Source organism: Furipterus horrens, unplaced genomic scaffold (genome assembly GCF_987537825.1).
Source record: "Furipterus horrens unplaced genomic scaffold, mFurHor1.1.pri manual_scaffold_12, whole genome shotgun sequence".
Taxonomy (NCBI): Eukaryota; Metazoa; Chordata; class Mammalia; order Chiroptera; family Furipteridae; genus Furipterus; species Furipterus horrens.
Window position 1 is genome coordinate 96,824,258 of NW_028327182.1, and position 16,429 is coordinate 96,840,686.

At 50.4% G+C, this 16,429-nt stretch overlaps 1 protein-coding gene and 1 pseudogene across 1 annotated transcript; one reads left to right on the top strand and one right to left on the bottom strand.

The window, feature by feature from the left end:
* The first annotated feature begins 3,782 nt into the window (after positions 1-3,782).
* LOC149996631 (sperm-associated antigen 11B-like) lies at positions 3,783-6,702 on the top strand. The gene is made up of 3 exons (XM_090258243.1): positions 3,783-3,834; positions 4,796-4,945; positions 6,569-6,702. Exons 1-3 carry the CDS (start codon positions 3,783-3,785, stop codon positions 6,700-6,702), a joined length of 336 nt encoding a protein of 111 aa, XP_090114369.1.
* A 4,220-nt stretch (positions 6,703-10,922) lies between these two features.
* On the bottom strand, positions 10,923-11,464 carry LOC149996632 (large ribosomal subunit protein uL15 pseudogene; annotated as a pseudogene).
* Between the last annotated feature and the right edge of the window lie 4,965 nt (positions 11,465-16,429).

A 16,429-nucleotide genomic window follows, 5' to 3' on the forward strand; every position in this document is an offset into this window, starting at 1 on the left:
GGTGGGGGCGTCCAGCAGGTGGCGGCAGAGAGCAGCACTCACGGGGCGCTACCGCGCGGGGCGCTGGAAACCTGGCCTGGCTTTCCTGCTCGGCTGCATTTCAGGGTAAACCAAGTAACTGGTGGCAGAAAGCTTCTCTCTGCAAACGTCGCCCAGCTAACAACTGAGCGAGAATAAGAGAATGAGAATGTCCCTATTCTGCACACACCTAGGGAAACCATGATCTAGCCCCTAAGTGTGAAGAGCCACTGCGGTAAACACGAGGGCCCGCCTGGTATCATGTGTCACCCAGTGGGTGTGCACCGGGCCTCCCGTGAGCTGTTAAGCTGATCTGTGCCCTTCTGGCCAAACACAGTGGCATCACCCCACGTCTCGAAGCGGTCATCACCCACCTTCCTCCCTTGATGAGTTCCCCCTTCTAGATTATTCCCAAGAATACTCAAGATGCCACCTTGCTTCCCCAGAAAACACTTAAGGATTTGTAACTCAGAGGAAGGGACTCTGTGAGGACGATGGAGTCCAGTCAGGCTCCCTCAGCCCGGAGGCCCAGGCGTGGGCTGCGTGGAGATCATGCGTAGGTTCCCAGGCGCAGAGCACTCGCAGTTATATAAGCATTGATGCCATATTTCGGCTAGTAGCCAGCTTTGTCTATACATAAAATAAAGGGGGCCGGAACCCCCCTGGGAGGGTCTGGGCGCATCAAGGAGGAGGGCCGGCCCAGCCATGGGAGCGTGACCAGCGCCGGTTGGCGGTCCAGCGCAAGCCCAGGGGCAGAGGGCACGTGTGAGAGCTGTCACGTCTGCCACGAAGGAACTGTCAGAGATTCCAGCCTTGCCTCGCATGTTCTTCTGATGGCCGGACACAAGGAATCTGCATTGGTTTCCATGACAGACTCTTTTAAAAATATAATCAGAGTACTATTGCCACACGCGGAACGAACTAACACTGCTTTCTGGCCACACCTTAATAGCCGGTGAGTGACCCAAGCGCTGGGACTGTGTCATGTGTGCGTCCGCGTCAGAGTTGGTTTCTGAGGATTAAGATCCCTAAAGGCCCGCATCCTGCGTTTGCTCATCTGTCTCCGAGGCTTCTTACATGGCTGGCGTCGTACACCTGCCAGGGCACCTGGTTAGCGCCGTGCCCGAGACCGAACGTGCCCCGAGCCGATCTCCGGGTCTCCGCAGGGCAGTTCCCGCGCCAAGGCCGCGCCGCTGCCAACGCGGGGGAGGGAGCACGCTGCAGGCTGGGGCTGGAGACGGAGGGCCAGCGAGCGTTGGAGATTAGCCTCCTGAAAATCAACAGAAAAAAGAATTGGCTTTCGACATTTTTCACTTTATAATTTATACATTGTGTATGATTTTTTTTTAGCTTTTATTTATTTAGAGAGAGAGGGAAGGGAGCAAGAGAAACATGAGTGTGTGGCTGCCTCTTCTGCACCCCCAACTGGGGACCTGGCCCGCATCCCAGGCTGTGCCCCGACTGGGAATCAAACCGTCAACACTACAGTTCACAGGCCGGCACTCAGTCCACCGAGCCACACCGGCCAGGGCACACTTTTTATGATTTGAAGATGAAAGAGAGGCGGAGGCAAACATCCAGTGAGCAGATCTGCACCCAGGCCCTCATGGGAAAGGAGCCGGGCAGGGTGACAGGGCAGGTGTCAAGCCCTGCGTGTGCGAGGCAGGCGGATGCCTCACCCAGTGCCGTCCTTGGCGATGCAGCCTCCCGTTTCACTTCCCCCATCTCCTTGGTTCACATGAATTTCTCACATCCTACGAGGTCCCGAAAGAAAAACAACACAATTTATCAGTTGCCTGGACAAAGTAATTTCAAAAAGAGGTAGCAGCAAGGATTAGAATATTCTATAACAGGGGCTGCTACCCTCGCCACCGGGATGGATGTGGCTTTCACATCATAGTTTTTCCGGGACACGCGATGCTCGTGGGTGAGCGCAGAGGGAACACCTGCTGCCTTTGTAACGACTCCCCCGGCCTTTGCCCATCAAAGAGCACAACCAGCTTCCCACTGGATGTTCTTTTCAGAAACGTTGGGGAGGCTTATTTTATCTTCAGATCTAGACAGAGGACATGAGACATAATTATTTTTGCCTCCATTTCTTCGTCTAGTTAGACCAAATGATTTTATTGAAGTAGAACAATCGTTTGCTGAGTGGTGGCGATTAAAATACTGCTACACTTGGACTCATCTTCATCATTATTAACATCTGAATATTGTATTGGGCTTTTTCTTTTCTATTTATAGGGGAAACAAACATCTGTAAGAATAAGTCACCTATTTACTCTAAAATTTGTATCTTTGATAAAAGATCCCAATTGCACACTTAAGTAAATTCAGACACAACTGGAAGAAATACTTCTGACTCGGGTATAAAAGGACAGAGAGTGTGTGCCTGAGGGAATAAGAGAAATCTCCATTAGCACTGAGGCAACAGCAGCTCCCCAAGTCCCCTCACGGGCCAGCTGCCCCCACCTCTGTGTCCCCTCAGAACTGGAAGAGTTCCCGTGCCTAGAGAGGAAAGGAGGCGAAGGTGCCAATGCTGTCTCTGACTGGCCCCTCGGTGCTCCCTGGCGTTGAACCTGGCTCGAGACCGGGGTGGGCGATTGCTGTGGACTGTGCTGTGACCCCTGTGCACCTCCACCCGCAGCCCCAGAGCCCCTCCCTTTCCCTGCTGTGCCCCGAGGGCCGCGTCTCTGCTGCAGTTGCTGCCTGTCTGCCCTCCCACTTGCTTTCTCCAGGTAGTGTCTTAATATGTTCATTTGCAGGAAGATCTTTTCTCTGGACCAAAATGTGCATGCAAGGGAGACGCATGGGAGAAATCGTCCCCTTTCCAAGTCACTGGTGCTGTGTCAGACAGTACATGGTTACAACGCTCTTGAACCAGAGCTGATGGCCCTCCAGCTTGAGTGCCGAACAGGCTTCCTGGGTGATGCATGTCCGAGATGGTGGGCGGGGGGGGGAGAAAGAACCTCATGCCTGCCTGGAAGAAGACAGAAGGAGAAGGGGAGGGAGAGCCTTTGCTCAGTTATCACTGAAAAAGAAAACCCAGACTCAACATCAGGATTTTTTAAAGCAGAAATGAATTGAAGCCAAAGGGATCAATGGTCCGGTGTCTGGGGAAAGGAGAATGGGGGGCGGGGGGGAGTAAAGAAGACTCATATCATTAAAATAAAAGGGGGGAGGGGTAAAAAAAATGTCTGAGTTGTGAAAGAGCCAAAAAACAGGGAGAGACTCAGGGGAGGGAGAGCAGGAGTGAAAATTCAGAAGCGCTTTGGAAGCACCTGTATAACTTCCAGAAAAGGCAGTTTTAAAAATCGGGTCATTCTGGAAATGTTTTATGTTTCCCTGTACAGTCTTTTTTACACTAAGATAAATATGTTCAGAAGACTGGAGACAAGTGATATGACAACATTATTTATGTCCCCATTTTCAGAAAACGCAGTGATGGCTGCTTGTATGTTAGTGACATTCACTTTACCTCTTTTTTCCCTCTTTCTGCTACTCTTCTCTTTCCCTGCTCTTTCCTATTCACCAAACCCACCAAGACATCCAGGCACAATATTTATGTCCTGCGGGAAATGGCTTAGTGTTTATGGCACAAGCAGTGGGACCGTGAGTGCCTACCTGAATCCCGTGTGACGGGACATTGTTCTGACAGGCAGCCCTTCCCCTGCCCCAGGCCACTCCCCCGGCTCAGCCATAAAGAGCACCCGGCTGCCCGCCCACCCTCTGGGACCTTCCTGGCTTGCTGTCCCCTCAGCCACATGAAGATACTCCTCCTGCCTTTCATCCTCCTTGTGGCCCTGCTGTTTCCAGGTAGACTGGAACCGTGACGTGGGCCAGGGGGACAGGGTCTCTCTGCACCGGTCACCCTGGGGACGAGCATCCAGGCTGGGTGGTAGGATGCTAAGCCCGGGGGACACATTTTCTGGTGGGAATTTCAGGCAGGAGTCTCCTGACTATGCATCCCAGTGATGCTGAACATACCAATGGCACCAGCTTCCGGGAGAGAGGCTCCACCCTGACTCCACTCTTTTATCCTTTTCACGTTCCCTTACGGAGAAGACCAGTCTGTGCCAGAAAGAGCCTCACATTTCAGGGGGTCTCCGTGACCATCTCGGTGACGCCCCAGGGAGAGTGCAGCTCAGTGTCCCTCTGTGATGGACGTGCTCAGGCTCCAGGGAGACCTTTCCCGGTGTCATTGTGCGCCCTCTCTCTCTCTCTCTCTCTCTCTCTCTCTCTCTCTCTCTCTCTCTCTCTCTCTCTCTCACACACACACACACACACACACACACACACACGGCATTCTCCCCCACAGCCCACTCCATCCATGCCCCACTTCCTATTTTTTCAGCCAGTTTATTGAGGGATAATTATTAGACAAAGAATTTAATGCGCACCATTTGATGCGTTCAGACACCTGCAGACTCCGTGGGGCCATCATACAGCCAAGGGAGAAACAGGCCTACCCGCCAGCCCGTGTCCTCGTGTCCCTCCGTGTGTTTTTTGCTTGCTTGTTTGTCTATTTCTATTTTCGGGCGGTAACAGGTACCGTGAGCCCTTCGCCGGTGCAGACGCCCACAGAGCCTTGCGGTCCGCCACCTGCAGGCGCCGCCTGTGCAGCGGGGCCCGGCCGTCCGCCTCGTGCGTCCGAGCGGCAGCCCCGGCGGGCCGATGCGCCCCGTGGTGGAGTGGCCCGGCGCGTTGTGCTCAGCCTCCCAGGGCTGCGGACTGGAACGCGCTCTGAGCTCCCCGTCGCGTGTCCGCTCCTGCGCAGGGTTCCCCGGGACCAGGCATGTTACCCACGAAGGCGCCGCCGTGTCCAGGGTCCCCACGGGAGAGGCCCGTGGACGAGCAACAAACGGGCCTCCCGCGCTCCGCCACCAAGTAAAACGCAACTACGTAACGCACGGTCCTCCTTACCAAGGTCAGTGAGCACCCCTGTGACAGGGTCACCCACTCAGTGGGCGGGAGGGCGGCTGTGCAGGTGTGGGGGGCTGGGCAGTGGCTGGGACCGAGGACGGACTGTGCTGCCCTGGCCCTCGGGAGGGCCGAGGGGGTCGCGTGTCACCGAAGGTCTCATGAACCGTGGGAGCTCCAAACACCGGGACCGCTCGCTGACCTCCCCCAAACCCGAGGGCTAGAGGACGTGATGCGCAGTAAGACGTCTTCCTCCCTCGGCCTTGGGGCCTATTCGCTGCCCGGAGTGCGCTGACGGCGTGCTGAGCGCCGGGGGTGGGGACAGTGAGCGCTCAGGCACTGACCGCGCCCTGGGGTGCGCTGGTGGAGGACATGCGGGGGGAGCCATGCAAGGGCCATACAGCCCACAGCCACGTTTCTGGTCAGTCCCAAACCCCATCTGGGGACAGCTTCAAGTCCATAGGACATCGAGGGGACAGTAACCTCCAAGATGTCCTCAACCCCAAATTCAGCCTTGACCCTCACACAGGAATAACAAGGCTGGAAGCTCGGTGGCTGGAGGAGAAAAGTCTCTCTTAAGTGCTTTTTCTCTGAGTCAAGAAAAGAATCCCACTGCTTCCCGTGTCGGCACAATGACCTCCGTCTATGCCCGGAGACACGCATTCTGCCCAAGTATAGTTGTTTTAAAAAAAACAAAAATACATTTTGAAAATACTTAACCAGCCATTATAAAGTCTCCTGATCCAGCATCGCGTCACCTTCCCCCCGCTTCCCACCATTTCTGTCACCTCGGTGGTCCCCAAGCCATGCCATGGCCCCTGCGATACAGTGTGCCCTCTCTTTCTTTGTACAACATCCATGTAAATGCAACACCCTCCGTGACCTTCCTGGGTTGTCCTTTATGCCCCCAAGTCACGTGGTACCAACTCTACAATGGTCTTATATGGAGTTCACATGTGTGCTTCCCCATTAGACTCGGAGTTCCTGGTCTGGAGAACGTCCCCTGACTCTGTCACGGGATGTTAAAATGTCCTAAGTAATTTTGCCTTAAAGGAATGAGGAAGAGAATTAATTTACCAAATCAACAGGAACCTGTGGGTCCTCCTCTCCCCGTTTGTTCTATTCCTGCTTTTCTCTCTTTCGGGGCTGTCTCCCTTCCCCCCTAAAGAACTGGGGACTTTCTGTATGGAGCAGTGTGTTCAGGAATCACTACGGTAGAATTTTCAACTGACGCAGGCCAGTCCGTATGAAAACGGTGACCAAACACCGGTGGCAGAAGCCTTAAATCTCCCCCTACCCAGGGCGTCAGGCAGAGAACAGTGGCGCCTGAGGCCGGGTGTTGTAAGGATTGTTTCAGAAAAGTCCGCTGGTGAGCTGCGCGGGAAGCGCACGGGCACCTGCTCCCACGGCTCGCCGCGGAGACGTCCCTCCGCAGAATCACGTGGAGAACCTAGATAGTGTCTCGTACTGTGGGGGGCACCCGGGGGAGGGCCCCTCCCCTGCTTCCACTGCCTAACGGGTGGCGGCTGCTAAGGTGAGCTCTCCCTGGGGCAGGTGCGGAGGGGAGGGAAATGCTGCTTTGAAATGGGCCCGCGTCCCAAAGGCTAACGTTGGGTGTTTCCTTATACAGAACCGGAACCAAATTTCAAAGTTGTCAACTGCAGGAGAAGCGAGGGCCGCTGCCAGGAATACTGCAATTATATGGAGACCCAAGTAGGCTACTGCTTTCAGAAGAAGCTCGCTTGCTGCTTAGTTTGGGTCTGATGCTGCTGACTGGGAGCAGAGGTGCCACCCCCTGCTCGTCCCGCTGCGCCCGGCGCCCACCCAGGGGCAGGTGTTGGGGAGAAGGACCTGAGCAGAGAGGAGCTGGCAGTGTCTTCTGTGCCAGGAAGCCTCAACATTTTATTGTAGAAAAAAAAGAAAAAGACAAAACCGGGCTCTGCATAATCTTGCTCACATGATCTTAGAGAAAGTAACCGGGTTCAAGATGTACAAAAATCTTCAAAACCACACTTTTTGCTGCGGGTGTAGATGTAATAAACTGTCCTAGGGAAGCATTCGAGTATTTTGTTCTTTTATGTTAAAAGTATTTTTGAGTGTCAGACAGCCTTTGTTCTAGGCACTGACAAATATAATAAATCGAGAGCATGAATATGTGGGGGGGTGGGTGGACACTGAATAAATAAAAACAATTAAATGCTGCGTATTCTGTGACGTGGGTACATCCGAGGCAGTATGTGCAGAAGCTAAGTATGCGAGCGTTGAGAAATGAGTCTTGGAGATACTTGAGTGGGATTCGGGGCGATAACTGGGAGTTTGTTGAGGGGGAGAGAGAGGCAGACGTTTCCAGGCGGAGGGGAGAGTCTGTGGAAAGGCCCGGAGACAAGAAGAACGGTTTGCTAAAGACATGCAAAGAGAGGGACGATTTCCAAATATCCGGTGAGGCAGGCGTGGGGATACTGTGCGCAACTGTCCAAGGAGAGAATTACGCCGAACACCTCAGACCGGGAAACAAGAGAAGGTTGTCCGTTGCTCCCAGCCAGTGACACCCGCAGAGCTCCCACTTTAGAATGTTTATCCTCCCCAAGCCTGGGGACACCTGAGGCTAGAGGCAGGTGCACCAGGTAAGAGATGAGGGCGATGGGTGGAGCCCGAGGACACCCATTGGGGGCTGAGTGGAGGTCAGGGCTTTGAAGAGGGAACAAAGGGGGCGTGTAACTGAAGGGACTGCTTGCAGGCTCTGTCACAGAGAAGAGGGAAAGAACTGTGTTCCCCGAGGCCGCACGGGGCACGAGAGGAGCCGGAGGAGCGTGGAAAAGGCCAGACCGGCTCCAGATGCATCGCGTTTGACGGCCTGAGGCGTGCACCCGTGGGCTCCAGGAGAGAAGAGGAGACAGGAAATAGAAGAGCTGTAGTCACTCACCTCCAGGTGGAAACTGAAATCTTGAAAAAGTCCTGTAATTTACCTCTCACCCAGGGACAGGTTTCTGGGGAGAGAGGGACAATGGTGAAGAACGCTGAGGTGTCTGTAAGGCACAGAAGACGAGGACCCCTGAGCAGACGCAGGGCTGTGACGGGCGAGGAGGAGAAAGCTCAGTGGCTGGAAGCCAGTCCAGGGCACAGGTGGTGGCTGAGACCACATGGAAGAGACCAGAGGCACGTGAAGAATGTCTGTGACCGCGTCTTCTCGGCCACGTCCAGCTGAGACTGGGCTTCAGAGAACCCTGGGCCCACGTCACCTCCGTCAGCAGCACAGCCGTGGATGCAAAGCTTGGGGACGTCAGTGTCTCCTAGGTGATGGGAGCAAAAATTCACTAACGGAAGTTTTCTGCTTGTCTTCTTTCGTTTTTTGGCATTAGGGTTAAAATGGTGATTAAGTAGAAGGCCAAAGTGGGGGGTTAGTGTGAATGTGAGGGGGGGTTGAAAGAAAGCACAGAGTTGAGGTGACTGAGAAGGAGCTGCAGATACCCAGAGTCCTCCCTGGGGAAGCACGTCTGAAATGTCACGTTCTGCTTCAGCCTCCCTGATGGTGCCCCTGTTACCGCCCATCCACTCATTCATTCGTTCATTCACTCACTCACTCACTCATTCATTCACTCACTCACTCATTCATTCGTTCATTCACTCACTCATTCATTCGTTCATTCACTCACTCATTCATTCGTTCATTCACTCACTCATTCATTCGCTCATTCATTCACTCACTCACTCATTCACTCACTCACTCACTCATTCATTCACTCACTCACTCATTCACTCATTCACTCATTCACTCATTCACTCACTCACTCATTCATTCATTCACTCACTCACTCACTCATTCATTCACTCACTCACTCATTCACTCGTTCACTCATTCACTCACTCACTCACTCATTCACTCATTCACTCACTCGCTCATTCATTCACTCGCTCACTCATTCACTCACTCATTCACTCATTCACTCACTCGCTCATTCATTCACTCACTCACTCACTCATTCACTCACTCACTCACTCATTCACTCACTCACTCATTCACTCACTCACTCACTCATTCATTCACTCACTCATTCATTCATTCACTCACTCACTCACTCATTCATTCATTCACTCACTCGCTCATTCATTCATTCATTCACTCACTCACTCACTCACTCATTCACTCACTCATTCACTCATTCACTCACTCGCTCATTCATTCACTCGCTCACTCATTCACTCACTCACTCACTCATTCACTCACTCACTCATTCACTCACTCACTCACTCATTCATTCGTTCACTCATTCACTCACTCGCTCATTCACTCACTCATTCACTCACTCGCTCATTCATTCACTCGCTCACTCATTCACTGACTCATTCATTCACTCACTCACTCACTCATTCATTCGTTCACTCATTCACTCACTCACTCATTCACTCACTCATTCACTCACTCGCTCATTCATTCACTCACTCACTCACTCACTCATTCATTCACTCACTCACTCATTCATTCGTTCACTCATTCACACATGCATTCATTCATTCACTCATTCATTGATTCACTCATTCATTAATTTGCTCATGCATTCATTCACTCATTTATTCATTCACTCACACATTCATTCCACATACATGCAGTAAACATGCACAGTGCTCCTAGGACTGTTCTAGAGACAGGAGAGCCAGCAATGGATGAAATCCACCACCCCCAGGTAGCTCATATTCGAATTGGGAAGACAGAGGATAAGTAAGATAGGTAAGTAAAATGGACGCTATATTAGAAAGTGGTCCATAATATGGGGGAAACGGTAGGGCAGGGAATACACACTGTCTGCAGGGGCTGCACTTCAGAGGCAGGAGTTAGAGGAGGTCTCACCGAGAGGGCCGATGTTGAGTGAAGACCTGAAGGAGGTGAGGGGTGGCCCTCTGTAGTCTGTGTCTGGGGGGCAGTGGCATTCCAGGGAGGGGAAAGCACTGACGCAGCAGCAACAGGAGGAGGCCAGTGTGGCCGCAGCCCCGGCAGCCCCGGCAGGTGGCGGTGGCAGGGCAGGGAAAGCCATTCTACACTGGGTTAAGTTGCCTCAAGGAAGTCATACGTTTAACAGAAGAAAGAACTTCCTGGGCAGTAAGATGATACAACACTAAACCATGGTACCCAGAGAGGTTTTGGAACCTGCTCTGGGGTTCATAAGAAACAGGTAACAACTGATTTTTTTCTACCATGCTGTGGTAATTTGGGCAGCTCTGCTTGGACGAGCCTGGAGGGCTGCCCAGGTCAGTTCTGGGCCAGCGATGCTACGGTTACACTGTGTTGTTTCTGGCCCACAAGTGCAGGACCCTGAGCTTTATGGATACCCGTCGTACCCCTGGTGGGAGGAGACCTTTGAGGCAGCAGGTGGTTTCAGGTCATTGCAGAGCTGGTCACTGCTTGCCCGATGACCTTGCTTTCTGCCGTCCAAGTTCGCCATCCTCACACGGTGTCCTGGCCTCCCACTGAACCCCCGAGGCTTCGGGGTGCTTTGATCCCTCTGACTCATCCACCCCCTCAAAGCCTCCTGGTCATCAGAGAGTCTGTTTTCTCCTCGGTGCCCAAGGTCTGCTTGGGCAGGGCAGGGTGGGCAGGCTCGGTCAGTCATAGCCCCATTTGGCTCCTACGACTTTAACACACAGGTGTGGTCACTCCCGCAGGCTTGGCTTGCCCTGAAATGGCTGACCCTTACCTCTTGGGTCATAGGGAGCAATCTTTTATTTTTTTTTCTTCCACTCAATTTAATTCAGAGTACACAATGCAAACAGGCCTTTCAACCATTTCACATTTATCTACACACACACACACACCCCAACAGCTATTATTTTCACTTTATAAATGAAAAGTTCAAGTTAGGTAATAGACCAAGGCCTCTAAGTGTTGGTGCTATCTCTTGCACACTCTTTCTCAGGGGGATTGGCAGAGGAGCCCCCCCGTCTTTATACCTTAAACTCCTAAGCTTGTCAGGCAGGTTTCTGACACAGGTAGAGGTGCCAAAGAACCTACACGCAGACCAGAAGACAAAAGCACTTGTGAAAATTTAATGAACTCCCCTCCATGTGGCTTCAAGCTACCAGCACACAGGCCCCACCAACACTTTTAATCTTCTCTTCGGCTCTTCTGCTGAAGAATTCGGCCTTCACAATGACAGGCTGCTTTGGGAGCTTTCCCTTCCCCAGAACTTTGTAGTAGCCCGATCGCACCACATCAATGATGGGAGTGACTCCGGTCTTGCTTTTCGCAGCATTTACCCGTGTCTGCTCACTGACCAAGGGCCACAGTTTGTCAAGGTTGACAGTGGGGCAGAAGCTCTGGTTCCTCTTTAAGTGGAAATGCCTCATACCAACTTTCCCAAAGTAGCCTGGGTGATATTTGTCGAAGTTGATCCTGTGATGATGCAAGCCGCCAGCATTACCTCGGCCTCCCGGGTGCTTCCTGTGCTTGCCGATACGGCCATGGCCGTGGCTCACGTGGCCCCTAAGTTTCCGGGTCTTCCTCAGTCTGGATGGCATGTTGATGGCCGAAATGCAAGAGCCATAGGGAGCAATCTTATTGGACCCAAGGGTCCCTTTGTAATAAGAACAAAAATGAAGAGAGACTGAGTTTATTAAGACACTGTTTGTCTCTTTCTTGACAGACCAGGACAATTCCTAGAGTCAGAGAGCCACATGAGGACCTCAGGGACTGGGACCGAGCCCGGCCATGGGGAAGCCACGTCCAGACCCATGGTGAGGCATTCTGATTGCCGGGTGTAAGCGCACAGCTCTTAATACACTTGCCCTTAATTAGTAGATGCTGGTTTATTTAAAATACGTGAGACAGAACCGTTTCCTAATTCCTGCAGGAGCTTTCCCACAGCTCAGCTCTTTTGCTCAGTCCTCTCCGTCACACTTCCTTCTCTTTATATTTTTAGTATTTTTTCATACACTCCAATATTGATCTTAGGTATGCCTCTGCTGGAAAACATGGATTCATTCAGCAGATGTGAGTGGGCACCTATTATATAAGACAAGCACTGTTCTAGCAGCTAAAGACGCAGTCAGAACCAAGCGCACACAATTCCTGTCTGCGTGGAGCTTACCTTCTCAGGCTCACCGGTTGCTTGAGAACAGCAGAACATTTTCTCGGAATGCCCTGGATGGCAGGAGTGCGGAGTCCCAGCCCAGGCCTACCTGCATCCAGGCGCTCCTTGAGTGAAACGGTTAGGCTGAGCCTGGAGATGAAAGCTCAGGAAAACCCTGGGCACTTCTGGCCAGGATGGAGGCCGAGACAGCCACGCTGCATCTCCCTCCACAACTGAGAAGGAACACAACTACCTCAAAACTAGAGACAACCAGAAGTTCCAGGAAATCGAGCTCATGGAAGTCGAACAAACAAAGATATAAAGAAAAAATACTTATCCAGACAGGTAGGAGGGGCAGAGCTGGGACAGAGAGGATCCAATGTGGTGGCGGCAGCGGCAGGCCAGCAGAAAGCACAGTCACACATTTTAAAAAGTCAAGTGGGACACCTGGGGAGCACTCCCAGTACCAGGCTAGACCGCGCAGCTCACAATTCCAGCGCTGGGGATAGTAAAGCCTCATTGCTTCTGACTGTGCAGACCAGTGGGGGTTGGGGCGGAGGCAGAAACTGCCGGTCTCTCAGCGGAGTTGGTTTGTTTAAAGGGCCCCCACAGTCCTAGAACATTTGCAAACCCACCCACTCTGTGAACGACGGTCAGGGCAACAACTAGAGAGGTGCCAGTCTCGTATGAAAGTGGGAGAAGTGCCTGGAAAAGGGGCGAGTGCTGAGCAAGGGACACTGTGCCCTCTCAGACCCCTCCCAAACACACAGTACAACAACATGGTGAAACAGGTCACTCTGTACTGACAAATACCTAAGGCTTCGCCCCTTACAATGTAACAGGTGTGACAGCTCTACTTAAGACACAGAGGGAAACACACACAGAAGCCTGTCAGGTGAGGAGACAGAGAAGTATGGCCGAAAAGGGGGAACGGATCAAGGTTCCAGTGGGAGAACTAAGTGACGAGGAGATAGCCAACCTAACAGACGAGGAGATAGACAACCTAACAGATGCAGAGTTCAAAACATTGGTGATAAAGATGCTTACAGGCTTGACAGATATGCTTATGTATGGCAAACACATAAGAGAAGAAGTGAAGGCTATGCTAAATGAAACGAAGGAAAATCCACACAAAACGAATGGTGAGGGGAAGAAAACCAGGGTTCAAACCAATGATTTGGAGCATAAGGAAGGAGAAAACAGTCAACCAGTACAGAATGAGAAAACAAGAATTGAAAAAAATGAGGAGAGGCTTAGTAATTTCACATAATACTTATGTGAAAAAATAATAAAGGAAAATTTCCCAAATTTGGCAAAGGAAATAGACATACAAGTCCAGGAAGCACAGAGAGCCCCAAACAAGCTAGACCCAGGAGGACCACACCAAGACACATCATCATTAAAATGCCAAAGTTTCAAGACAAAGAGAGAATCTTAAAAGCAGCAAGAGAAAAACAGAGTTACCTACAAAGGGGTGCCTATAAGACTTATCAGCTGATTTGTCAAAAGAAACTTTGCAGGCAAGAAGGGGCTGGAAAGAAGTATTCAATGTGATGAAAAGCAGGGACTCGCAACCAAGATTACTCTATGCAGCAAAGCTATCATTTAGAATGGAAAGGCAGATAAAGTGCTTCCCAGACAAGGTAAAGCTAAAAGAGTTCATCATCACCATGCCCTTATAATATGAAATGTTAAAGGGACCTATTTAAAAAAAAGAAGATCAACACTATGAACATTAAAATGACAACAAACTCACAACTATCAACAACTGAATCTAAAAAATAAAAACAAAATCCAACTAAGCAAACCAGAACAGGAACAGAATCATAGGTATGGGGATCATTTGGAGGGTTATCAGCTGGGAAGGGGAGGGGGAGAAATGGGGAAATGGCGCAGGGACTAAGAAGCATAATTGGTAGGTACAGAATAGACAGGGTAATAGGAAAAGGTGAAGCCAAAGAGCTTACATGCATGTCCCATGGGCATGAGCTAAGGGGGGTGGGATTGCTGGAGGGAAGGCGGGTACTGGGCAGAGGGGAGCAAAGGGGAAAGAAATTGTGACAATTGTAACAGCATCATCAATAAAATATACTTTTAAAAAGAAAGAAAGCAAGCCCTGCACAGCAACAGCACAGGCTGGAGGCCTCCCAACAGACCCTAACAGAAAGCAGGCAAGACCCCCTCCCCCCTGGGCCGCAGAACGCCCCAGGGGTTTGGAGCATGGATGCCCCAGTGCTTTGTGTCTGGGATGTCAGAAGAAAGCCATCATCTTTCAGGAGACTGGAGTGAGGCTCCGGTTCACCACGCTGTCTCCAACAGCTGACTACCATCTACCAAATACACCTTATTGCAAGCGTGGTGCTCAGGATGCCACTTACCAAATTCATGGCCCACCCCCCAATTTCCCCAGGCAACTCTTATTGTTTCTCTTACGCAGGTAAGGAAACCCAGGGGAACATCAATGGCCAGTGAAATGTCTGGTGTTTTTAACAAATGAGAATTCTTTTCTTAGGCCCCAAAGCAATAGAAACAGGACTGGACTGAGCTTGTTAAGAGTGGGGTGGTGAGGAGGGCTGTCCTTCCATGTAGCCTTTTATAGTGATGGTGTATCATGACCTTAATGACATGTAGAATGTTGATGTCAACCCACTTGGTAGAGTTTCTCTTGCCAAGGAGTTTCCAGGTGTTCTGCTATTAGTATTAAACATCTCTGAGCTCAGCAATGGCCTAAGTGACAAAGTCATGGCCATGGATGATTCGTACATAGAAAAGAAGGTAGATTTGAAATTATGACCAACTACACGGAGGCAAAAGCCCCCTGCTGCAAGCGAGGCCATAGGATGCCTGGAAGCTACCTCCCTGTGCTCTGTCTCTTAACTGTTAAAACTGGAATGATAACTGACCTGCTTAGACTTTGGAGTTGCTGAAGAAGAGACAAAACTTGCAAATGTTAATTTTCAACTATAAAAAAGGCACAAAAGCAAGACATTATGATTAATGGATTCTATAAAAAGCAAATAAAGATTTTCCTATTTGATCCTGATCATCTGACCTCTAAGTCATTGCCTCGTGGTCCCCAGAGGCCAAATGAAAAATTCAGAAATATCACGGAAATCCACACCATTCTTGAACCCACAGTACCAGTTAATCACAATGGTCTTTTTCCAAGAGAAGTATCTCTGGAAGCTCCATTATATGTCAATTTCATTATTATTTATTACTATTAATATATTCTATAGATGGAATCAAAGAACCCCATAACGTTTGGACTCTATGGGGCCTAAAATCACCATCCTTTATTCTGCAGTGGGAGAGTTCAACCCTAAGAGAGATGAAGAATCTGGCCAGGAAGTCTACCGAATGTATTAAGATTTTAGAAACTGTTGCATTGGTTTTGATATTTTATAAGATTAGTGAAATAGTTTTTATTTTGTTCAGAAATGTGGCTCACACCCAGTCCTTTTCTCTTCATGGATTTTTAAATAATTGCCTCAGGGAGGCCTTTGCCCCAAGTTCAGTAAGGATCATGCTTTGACTGCCACCTATAGACAAAAAGGGGAAAACGTTTTATCTTGGATTTCAGAAATAACAGCAGAGGGTATTGTATTTTCTATGGCGGTGGGTAGTTTGTACACGCATGTGTGTGTCTACACAGCATTACAACTCATTACCTTAGAAACACCTGGCAGGTGTTCAAAGGTCTGGGTCCTGTGTTTTCTGCAAGTCAGTTTCTTAAAATGAAGGAAATTGTAACAGCACAATCATTAACAACTCCTCTCTGTTCTGATAGTATATGCTATCAACAGTCCGCAAGGGTTTATTTTTCTAGTTGTAGTTAAATATACGCGCACATGATACAAAATCTACCATCCCAGCCATTTAAGAGTGTACAAGTCAGCGGCATTGCATACCTTCACAGTGTTGGGCAACCCCCACCATTACCTCGTTCCGGAACATTTTATCACCCCGAAAGGAAACACCCAGTCATCAGACATGCCCTGTCCACCCTCTCCCCAGCCGTTGGCGACCATGAATCCATTCTCTGTCCTTATAGAGTTGCCATTCTGCCCATTTCGCTTCACAGAATGTTTTCGAGGTCCGTTCATCTGAGAGCGTGTATCAGCACTTCGTTCCTTATTATTACTGAGTAATGCTCCCTCGTGTGCCCGGACCACAGTCGTTCATTCACTCGCCAGCTCCTGGGCCCGTGGGTTAGTCCCGCGGTTTGGCCGTTGTGAACGGTGCTGTGAACGTTCGTGTGCCGGTTTTTATTTGAGTACTGTTTTCATCATAGATGGATATCTACATATATTTATAGATATTCGCTAGCTCACACACTAACTCTATGTTTAACTTACTAAGGAAGCAGCCAACTCTTCTGTAGTGGCTGCACCGTTTGCCGTTCCCGCCGGCGATGGAGGAGGGTCCCG